The 10,374-nt window shown below is 43.6% G+C and overlaps 1 protein-coding gene across 1 annotated transcript in view; it reads right to left on the bottom strand.

The window, feature by feature from the left end:
* Positions 1-7,384: 7,384 nt before the first annotated feature.
* CACNA1S (calcium voltage-gated channel subunit alpha1 S) overlaps positions 7,385-10,374 on the bottom strand; it is a 596,588-nt gene continuing 593,598 nt past the window's right edge. The window contains exon 44 of the mRNA XM_069633644.1: positions 7,385-9,053. Coding sequence (XP_069489745.1) covers positions 8,805-9,053 — 249 coding nt within the window. The 3' untranslated portion in view covers positions 7,385-8,804. The remainder of the gene's footprint in view (positions 9,054-10,374) is intronic.

The raw sequence follows: 10,374 nt of genomic DNA, 5'->3' as shown, positions 1-10,374 counted from the left end.
ATTCGTACACTACTTCCATCTTACGACGCGCAAGTCTGCCGCTTGTTAGTGCTCTTCAGTACGACAGAGGCGTAGACAGGGGAGGGCCTGAGCGGGCAAGGTCCACCCAAAATCTGAAAATGCGCTGTGTGGGCATTTACAGATGTTAACGTCACTTCGGTGGACCCCACTTGGTGACAATCCTGGATACGCCTCTGCGGTACGACATTGTGTACTATGCGTTGCCGGAAGCACGCTACTTGGGAATGGCCGCCGACATTCGACATTCGCCGACATTCGAGAAGAATGTGCTGCGGCCATAGGCATTGGACAATGCTACTTGTCTTCTCCCTTTTAAAAGAACACCAGGAACTGGAGCATTGCTTTTCCGGTGCCATGGCATTTTCTGGCAATTGTGCTCAACGAGGCTATGTTAGAGTGAGCACCTAAGCAGCTGTCCACGTGCCGCGTGCCCTGAATGCCACATTCAGTCATGTCTGGCTTTTTAGCAGAAAACCAGTGCACTCTGGGACTTTTCAGTTACTCTTTCCATCTATGAGCATGTGCAACAGTGCACGATGAATTTCTTAAAGGGCCATGGAGTTTAAATAGTGCCGCTCTCACATGACGTCAACTTGGCACTTTAGCTTTTAATATAGGCCGATGTTTCCATATGAGCAGAGCTACGGTTAGTCTCCTGGGAGAGGAAGTAAAAAAATGCAATGTGAAACATTTGGAAGTTACCTCTTACTTTTTGGAAAGCAAAATACTCCCATGCTTAAACTATTGAGGGAAAAGACTTCCTTGACAAAAAATAATTATTTGAGTAAGAATTTAGGCAGAATTGGTCTGCCTTCTGTTTTAAAATAGTCTAAGATTAAAACACAAGACGAACACACAGATTTTGAAACCTTGCGATCTGACCCACGGCGGGGGGAGGGATTCTGGGAGGTGTCCAAGACATACAAATACAAGGCGTGTGTTTAGGAATATTTCTGATATTGAAGGTTTTCCTGCATTTTCTGGGCTTAAAAACATCCCAAAGGCTTCACTGTAGCACTGCCCATGGGTTTCTGTTTGTCTATAGGTCTCTGCTTCAGCAATGGTCTGTGTTTCTGCAAACCTGCCTCTTTCCTCATAGGTCTGTGTTTATACATTGGTCTGTTTCTGCATGCCTTCATGTTTCCACATGGGTCTATTTCCACATGGCTTTATGTTTCCACGTGGGTCTGCGTTTCTGCATTGGTCTTTGTGCATACCTCAATGTTTGTTCATGGATCTATGTTTCCACGTGTGTCTATTTCCACACGGCTCTATGTTTCCACATGGATCTGCTTTTCTGAATTGGCTGGTTTCTGCATACTTCCATGTTTTCACCTGGGCTTATGTTTCCACATGTGTCTATTTCGACATATCTTTATGTTTCTACGTGGGTCTGCGTTTCTACATTGGTCTGTTTCTGCATACCTTCATGTGTCCACATGTGTCTATTTCCACATGGCTTTATGTTTCCACGTGGGTCTGCGTTTCTACATTGGTCTGTTTCTGCATACCTTCATGTGTCCACATGTGTCAATTTCCACATGGCTTTATGTTTCCACGTGGGTCTGCGTTTCTACATTGGTCTGTTTCTGCATACCTTCATGTTTCCTCAAGGGTCTATGTTTCCACATGTGTCTATTTTCACATGGCTTTATGTTTCTACGTGGGTCTGCGTTTCTACATTGGTCTGTTTCTGCATACCTTCATGTTTCCTCAAGGGTCTATGTTTCCACATGTGTCTATTTCCACATGGCTCAATGTTTCCACATGGTTCTGCGTTTCTACATTGGTCCGTTTGTGATTACCTCCATGTTTCCTCATGGATCTATGTTTCCGCATGTGTATGCATGTGTATATTTCCACATGGCTACATGTTTCCACATGGGTCTGCGTTTCTGCATTGGTCTTTGTGCATACCTCAATGTTTGTTCATGGATCTATGTTTCCACGTGTGTCTATTTCCACACGGCTCTATGTTTCCACATGGATCTGCTTTTCTGAATTGGCTGGTTTCTGCATACTTCCATGTTTTCACCTGGGCTTATGTTTCCACATGTGTCTATTTCGACATAGCTCTGTTTCCACATGGGTCTGCGTTTCTGCATTGGTCAGTTTCTGCATACATCCTTGGTGCCCCCATGGGTCTTTGTTGCCATATGTGTCTCTTTCCAAATGGGTCTATGTTTCTACATACCTCCATGTTTGCACATTCACATATGTTTCCTCATATATTCATGTTTCCACATTTCTGTGTTTGTTTCCTCATGGGTCTATGTTTCCACAAGTGTCTGTTTCCACATATATTTGTTTCCTCATGGGTCAATGTTTCCACATGGGTCAATGTTTCCACATGGATCTGCGTTTCTGCATTGGTCTATTTCTGCATACCTCAATGTTTAATCATGGGTCTGTTTCCCCGTGTCTCTGTTTCCATGTGGTTTTATGTTTCTACATGGCTCTTTGTTTCCACATGGGTCTCTATGTCTGCACATCTCATGTGTCTTTTGCCACATCTATTTCCACATCGTCTATGTTTCCACACGTGTCCGTTTCCACATATATCTGTTTCCACACGGGTCTATGTTTCTGCATACCTCCATGTTTGCATATGAATGTATTTTTTGTTTATATCTTTTTTTCCAATCACATCTATGTTTCCAGATCAGTCAAATTTCCCAGATGGGACTATGTTTCCAGATAGGTCGATGTGTCTACATGGGTCATGGTTTCTGCACACCTCCATGTTTGTACATGTGCCCACGTGTCTGCAGGGGTCTAGGTTTCGGCACTGGTCTTTTTTTGCATACATGCATGGTTCCACATGGGCCTTTTCCCACATGGGTCTATATTTGCACATGGTTCTATGTTTCCACATTGGTCAAAGTCCTGCTGACTGTTAAAACCAGAGAGAGAGGCATTGGGCCATTCCCTGAGGTTTCACATTGCGCCATGCCAGGTGTAAGTTGTGCATGCAGTCTTGGGGTAAAGGAAAGCGCTGACACAGCATCTATTATTATTATTATTATTACTATTAATAATTAATAAACTTATACAGTGCACATCCGCCCAGGGGCATCTTGTACAGTTAGAGGGCCCAGTCCTCACTGACATGGATTAAACAAAAATAAAGATCTTCAATAACTGACAAAACGGGTAAATGATCAGCCGTTGCACGAAGATGAAAAGGGAGCGAATTCCAGGACCTCGCTGCGGCAACGGAGAAGGTTCATCCGTCGAACCGACAGTGCTGCACCTGTGGGACTGAGATGATATAACACTCCAGAGAACGGGGTGGACGATTGGGAACATAGGGGCGAAACATTCACTGCAAGTATTCGGATTCCAGGCCATAAAAGGCCCGATGCTCAATGCACATGGATTGAATCGGAACCCTCTGGGCCACAGGGAACCAATGCAGCTGCCATAGGGCCAGAGAATAGACACATGGTAGGGTTTATGAACCACCGATCGGGCTGCTGCTTTTTGCAGCACTTGGAGGCGATGAACTAAATACAGTTGCTGGGCCAATTAAAAGGAATGACATTAGTATAGTACACTAAGCACCAGTGCAGCAACCACTGGCGCATGAAACTGCGCAGGGAGGAAACCCAATACCCTACGCAGAGCTCTGAGCTTATAGTGCCCACATTGACATCACCTGAGCCTCCAGGCACAGAGGAGGAGGAAATCTTAACTCCCAAATCCTTCACAACAGAAACTGGACTAGGACAAGAACCAAGGGAAGGGGGCCAGAAAGAGGGAACCCAAAGAGAAGAAGCAGAGGGGGCAACATCAAGACCTCAGTCTTGCCCCCGTTCAATTTAAGCCAGTTGTAGCCCATCCACGAACTTACGTCCTCCAAGCAACTCCGTAGCTGAGATGATGGATCAGCAAGAGAAAGATCGAGCCACAGAATAATCTGTGTGTCATCAGCATAGGAGTAGCATCGGAGGCAGTGGGAGTGGATGAGCTCAACCAAAGGCTGGATGTACACATTGAACAAAGTGGGGGACAAGGCCGAACCGGGGCGACCCCACAGGACAACGAGACAGTAGCAGAAAGAAAAGGTGGAAGAGGAAGAGTTTGTGCACGATGACAAGGAAAAGGTAGAAACCAAATAGCACCTGTCCAGTTATCCCCACCCCACGAAGGCGGGCAAGCCGGATGGAGTGGTTGACAGTGTCAAAAGCGGATATTGCTCCCACTCCACCCTGGCCAGAGAGACGTGCAAGGTCATCCACAACCGAGACCAGCATGCTCTCTGTACCCCAGCCGTGGTGAAAACCAGACTGGAAAGGATCTAAAAAGCTAGAGGATTCAAGAAAAGAGCTAAGAAGAGAAGAGATAAGAGACTCCAATAACTTCATGAAAAAAGGTAATAAAGAAATTGGAAGGAAATTAGTGGGGCAAGAAGAATCCAAAGAAGGATTTTTTTAGAAGAGGGATCACCAGTTCATGTTTCAGATGTGAAGGAATAAGCCCTTGCTGACAGGAATGATTGATAGCCTGGGCCACCCGTGGGGCAATAATCAGCATGATGTCCTTACACATAGCCAATAGAACAGGGTCCAAAGCAGAGGCAGATCTAAGTATGAGGATTGCCCTTAATATATCCTCTGATGAAAAGGAGGGGAAAGAAGACCACATACTCAGAGGGGCACAATTAGGCATAACTAGGGGAAATCCACCCGGGCCTAAACCCGATGATGCAGTCGTATTGCGAATACCCACAATTTTGTCCGAGAAAAAACTCAACAAAGAATCACAAAGATCCTGCAGGGGAGGATAGGGAGCATTTGAATTCAAATAATTCTATAGTATGATTGAGAGCTGACTCCACCTACCTGAGTAGAACCCGCCTTAGCCGCCACAATAGCTTTATGAAACAGGGTAGTAGCCTGATGCAAAAAGCACACAATCTGACTGTTGGTAGGAGCCTCTCCACTTTCGTTCAATCTGCCACTGTTTAAGCTGCAAGAGCTTTACAGCATCATCGAACCACGGCTCAGATTGGCAAACTCGCTGTCTACACAAACTGGCAGGGGCAAGGCAATCGTCCGACTCAGTAAATATTTGAGTCAGAGATATCAGGTCCACCTCTGGAAGGGCCTGACACCTTGACACCATGGACTGAGCCACTTTAGCTGCGTCTACAGACCTCCAGCTACGCTTCCAAACTTTAGGTTTGGGTCCAACCTCTGGAATGGCCTCAGCCATTATAGAGAAATGTATTGCAAAATGATCCAACCAGACCAATTGCAAGGCTGGAAAAAACACAGCCACATTAGGTGATGAAAAAATAAGATCAAGTGTGTTACCCAAACAATGGGTAGGGCCGGACACAAGCTGTAATAATACAAGATCCCCCATGCCAGACAAAAGCCGCACAGTGGACTGATCTAATCAAGAATTGACTTTCAGATTAAAATCCCCAACTATCACCATTTTGTTAAATTTAAGCCGAAGCTCAGCAACCAGGTTTAAAAATGCATTGAAAAAAGACAAGTCATAGTAAAGGGGAGAGGGGGAGGTGATAGACCATTAAAACATAACAGGAGTATGAAGGTGTAATTGATTGTAACTGTAATTGGTTATTTGTAACACGGTTAATATCCAGAGGCTTCTAAGCGCTGACCTGGGGATCGAGCCTGTGTTGCGCCGCGTCGTCTCGCTTCCAAGGCGAGCACCTAATAAACCTTCCATTTTAACCCCATGTTCATAGGGAATAAGACAATCAGCCAAAGCAGACATATAAACAAGATCTACCCCACCACCAGAGGTGGAGGAGGGACGGTCCATCCGAATGATACTATAGTTTGATGAAAGTGCCTGCACTATTGCAGGGCCAAAGAGGTCTACCAAAATGGAAGGTCACTTAACTCCAGTGAGTGAGGTAATCGCAACCTACATAAAATCACAATGTCATGAGAAGATGAACAGTGCAGTTCAGCCCAGGTCCATCTATGTAAGATAATTATAGAGGAGTGGGTTTTCTGACTACAGATAGGTGAGGTCAAGCTAGCACGCGTGCTCATGCACATATAATTTATTCATTCATTCATTCATTCATTCAAGGAATTCACTGATCTATCGATAGCAATTTTAATTGTTTCTTCAATAATCCATGCATTCATTTTAGCAAACCAGTGAATGATTGTATCCAACTACAACATTTTCTCCAAAAGAAAGCACTTAATTCCTTGTCTTATATTAATTAAAACATAATCTTTGGTGTTATAATCCTGTCATAATGCTCGTAATAATACATTGTAAGCACGTTATGTAAAAAGTAATCGTATTTTACACAGAATCTTTTTCGATATCTTTGTTTCGGCTTTATCTGCTCCTTGTAAATTAGTTTCTGTCTTAATTCTTTCTTAAAAAGCCAATCATGTATGTAAGGTACATTAAAGTTATGAATCTTAAAAGTAGTTTACTATTTAATGGTATGTCTTTAGATCCATATAATATTACAAACCATTCATGTATTATATTAACTCTATGAATGCAAAGCATTCCTTCAAAGAAGGAAATAAACGAATTACATAGTTTCAATTCCCTTCAAAGGAATGTACAAATAAACCAACTTATTATGTGATCAGGCTGCAATTAATTATCACTGATAAACTATATATTCAGTAAAATACTCATGTCTAAATGTATTTTCTAATGCAGGGTAATGGCCTATTACATTAATACATGTAGCAGTCCCATAAGTAATCTGCTTAGTGAACTATTCTGCAAATTATACTTGTAAATTCAAGTATTTACTTGACTCAATATGACTAAATTGTTTCACTGATTTAAATCTTGAATTAAGCAAAGAGCATTAGTAATGTAACACGTTATCGCTATTAACATCTAACATTATTGTGAAAATGAAAACACAGAAGTGTTTTCATAGTGTTCAGTTAATGTATAAAACACATTTCAGTGTTATGCCGAGGGACAACTGGGGACGTAGAGGGTGAAAACCAGTGGTCTAGGTACCCTGGGACTTGAGGAGTGGGGACACAGAACTTTCACCCACCAAACCCTTTAAATAAGGACTCACATGTACTTTTTACAATGTATATATCCACAAGACAGTTTGTCAATATAAGGGTTAATCCAGTTGTCCAACATATTGAATTGTTTCCCTCATCCATTAAATACAATTCCCTTTTCTGTTTCCTTTAAGATTCCATTCAACACATTCAGATATTAACATTTAACAATTTAACGGAAAATAACAATTACAAATGTGTTTCAAATAATGTATTAATCCAATTATGCGCTTAAGGCATTCAGTCAATTAATAATCTCGCGTGATGACTGCAGGTCTGGGGGATTCAGAAGAACAGGCCCTTAATAGTCCAGAAAGTGTTGCCAAAAAGTTCATTTATTTTTCATGCAGATCCAAATTTACATTTAATCCAATATTTTTAACAAGCTTTAGTTAAAACAAAATAAGTCAATTTGACTGTGGAAACAAGATGCTTACGAATTACTGTCCAGTATGAAATCTTAAAATCACACTTCCGGGTGTCTGGCAAATTGTACAGTTGTCTGGTAAATATGTGCGGGTGCCAGGCTTTTGCACTGACATATTAGGTCTAAACGCCTTTGCATTGGCTGACCAATTCAAAAATGGCATTTTCCTCCCCTTGGTTTGTGCAAATCTCAAATTCACAGGTGCAAAATTGTAATCCACTGGTGCAAATTATGTGATCTGCTCCAGAGTGTCGTAGTCCGTGGTGATATTGCAGTGCTCCTTCTTGCTATTAAATATAATTAGACAATTCCAAGGCTAATTCACTCCACAAAATGTACTGAGTTTAGTACTTTTTTTCTGGAGTGTGAAGCCATCTGACACAACCTCAGTCTCTCACTGGCTTTCTGGGACCCCCTCACTCACAAAAATATGTCCCTAATCTGTGGCATATAAGGCTAACGACAGTAGTTCTACGGTGTAACATTTTACAAAAACTCATTTTGAAAGCAACAATGATTCCTACAACACAAATAGATGTGAAAATCTGAATGACTTTCGATCCAATAGGAGAAGACTCCTGTTACATAGCGATAGCATCCAGGATTTCCCCCACATGCACAGTTACGTCAGTGTGTGTGCTTCGGCAAATACAAAATGTCTTCCTAAGATCTTTCCGGAACAAACAGCAGCCTCGACAGGCACCCTCGTCTCAAAATGCAATCCACTTCGGCATGAGTGTCCTTTTTCTAATCCGATCCCCTCCTGGGGACACTGCTTGGAACCCTTTGTTGCAGCACAGTCTGTACTCCTTTACATGGAGACTATACAATTCTGAGCCAACTCGACAACGAAAAAGACACAACCCAAATCGTGTCTCCTGTTGGACATTAGAGAAGAGAAATCGGAGAAGAAAACAAAGACCAACCAAACACTGTGGAGTTGCAGGTTTTGAAATGTTTAATGACCCGTCTGACTCACAAATAACAGAACGTTGGAAGGAAGGGGAAGCGGCGGGGTGGAAATCCCATACGTTGACACTACACAACCCCAATGACCCTATGATATGTCTTTGGACCATTCATGTGTGAATTCACCTCCAGAGCGAGAGAGATTCTCCCAGACACTCTCTCCGGTACCTTCCATCAACTGGACAAGACTCAGTGAATCAGAACCCGGCCCAGTAAGTTAAGAGCCCCGATTCTGTGGTCACTCTTCAACAACCACTGAAACATCTGAGCGAACCAAGTCAGTGATGGCGTTAAGTAAATTGCACCATCTGGTGCGGTTTCCTGTGTAGACTGGTGCTGTTTCATAGTCCAGTGATGGATGTGGCCCGACCGGCACTGCTCGACACCTGGGACCTATCATTTCCACGAATCAATGCTTCAGAGGATGTAGATTCAAACCTTTTTGGGGCTGCCCTTTGTTCGACTAGCTGAGCGGCCGCCTCCTCAACATCACTGACCTCCATGTTGACTGCCTGCGCCATTTCCTGCTTTGCCAGAGTGATGAAAGAGGGATCAAGGGCGAGGGAATCCAGTCCCCCATGAATCAAAGCCTGGAAGATGAAGGAGAAAATAGAGACGTGATTAGTTGGGCGCCATTTTAAGACTTTCACTCAGCTCTCTATTTGTTACACAGATCTGCACTTCTCTGCGAGCTCCAAAAGTGCAGCCTGGAGCAGGCTTCCACAGCAGCGAGTAACTGTAATGCAGAGTAGGGGGACCAAAATGGCAGCCAATTCTGGGTATAACGATTTTAAACTTTATATTCGTGTTTGCTTTGTTTAAATGGGGGTACCTGCAACCCCTCGTTTACTCCCACTTCCCTCTTCCTGTAACCTTCACCAAAGTAAATTAACGTCGCACAAACATACATGTATATGTAATTGTCCTTTAACCTACGTGCTGTGGCGCTGTAGTGCTCACACGACGCTTCAGGGATCCCTCATGCAGGGATAACATCACACCACTCTCTTTGTGTGATGTGAAAGCTGTACAATTTACACACTGCGTCAGGGGCCGCTAGTACATAGATAAGGGTCTGGTTCCCTCTGTAGGGGCTGCGGAAGCTACCTTGATCACACACAGACAAACACACATGCCAATTTGGGGGTGCCCATTGAGTGACACTGAGCATGCCACTGTCCTGCGCTCACACTCTGCCTCCGGGGAGCCTACTCAGTATTATGCGGTAGATCCCTGTGTTGTGAACACTGGAGGGTGTGGCGCACACAGAATCTTGTTTTGGGGGTCCGTGCAACAATATCGTGCCCAACGTTGTGCTTTGAATCTGTTGCAGCCACCTTCTCATTGGGCTGCCCATACTATTGCGGGTCTCCACATTTAGGAGGACCATGGAAGCTCAAGCCATCCACTATCGTCTCAGGAGGATAGCTCAGGGGCAACGTGTTCGCCTTGGAAGCACAACACCACAAAGCAACACAGGTTCGATCCCCGGTCCGAGCTTAGAGACCTCTGGGTATTAAGCACGTTATAAAATAACCTATCATATCATATCATTCCTTTTGTGGCACCCATCGGATGGCATGGAAGACATTACTGAATTCAGTTCTGAAAAAGCTGTTGTGGTGATACTCTTGCCCTGGTATGTCCATGCAATAATGCAGGCCAAGTTTATTTTCTCTGGGAGTGGAGGACGTTTTAAGCCTCTTTTGCAGGTGGTGCTTGATCGCGCACAAAGGCAGAGACCCTTTTCATGAGACTGTGTGGATGGGGTGTGGTGAAGAGGGCTTTAGAAACCTTTTACTACTTAAAATACAGGCATTGGCCAAGCTAATAGTTCGGCCTTTAGTGTATGTATAGGATAGGAATTTGCTTGGCACTAATATAAACATACTACCTGGCCATAAGATCGCA

This window comes from Ambystoma mexicanum, chromosome 13 (genome assembly GCF_040938575.1).
Source record: "Ambystoma mexicanum isolate Mex_15411 chromosome 13, UKY_AmexF1_1, whole genome shotgun sequence".
NCBI lineage: Eukaryota > Metazoa > Chordata > Amphibia > Caudata > Ambystomatidae > Ambystoma > Ambystoma mexicanum.
This window is presented reverse-complemented; position numbering and strand designations above follow the sequence as displayed.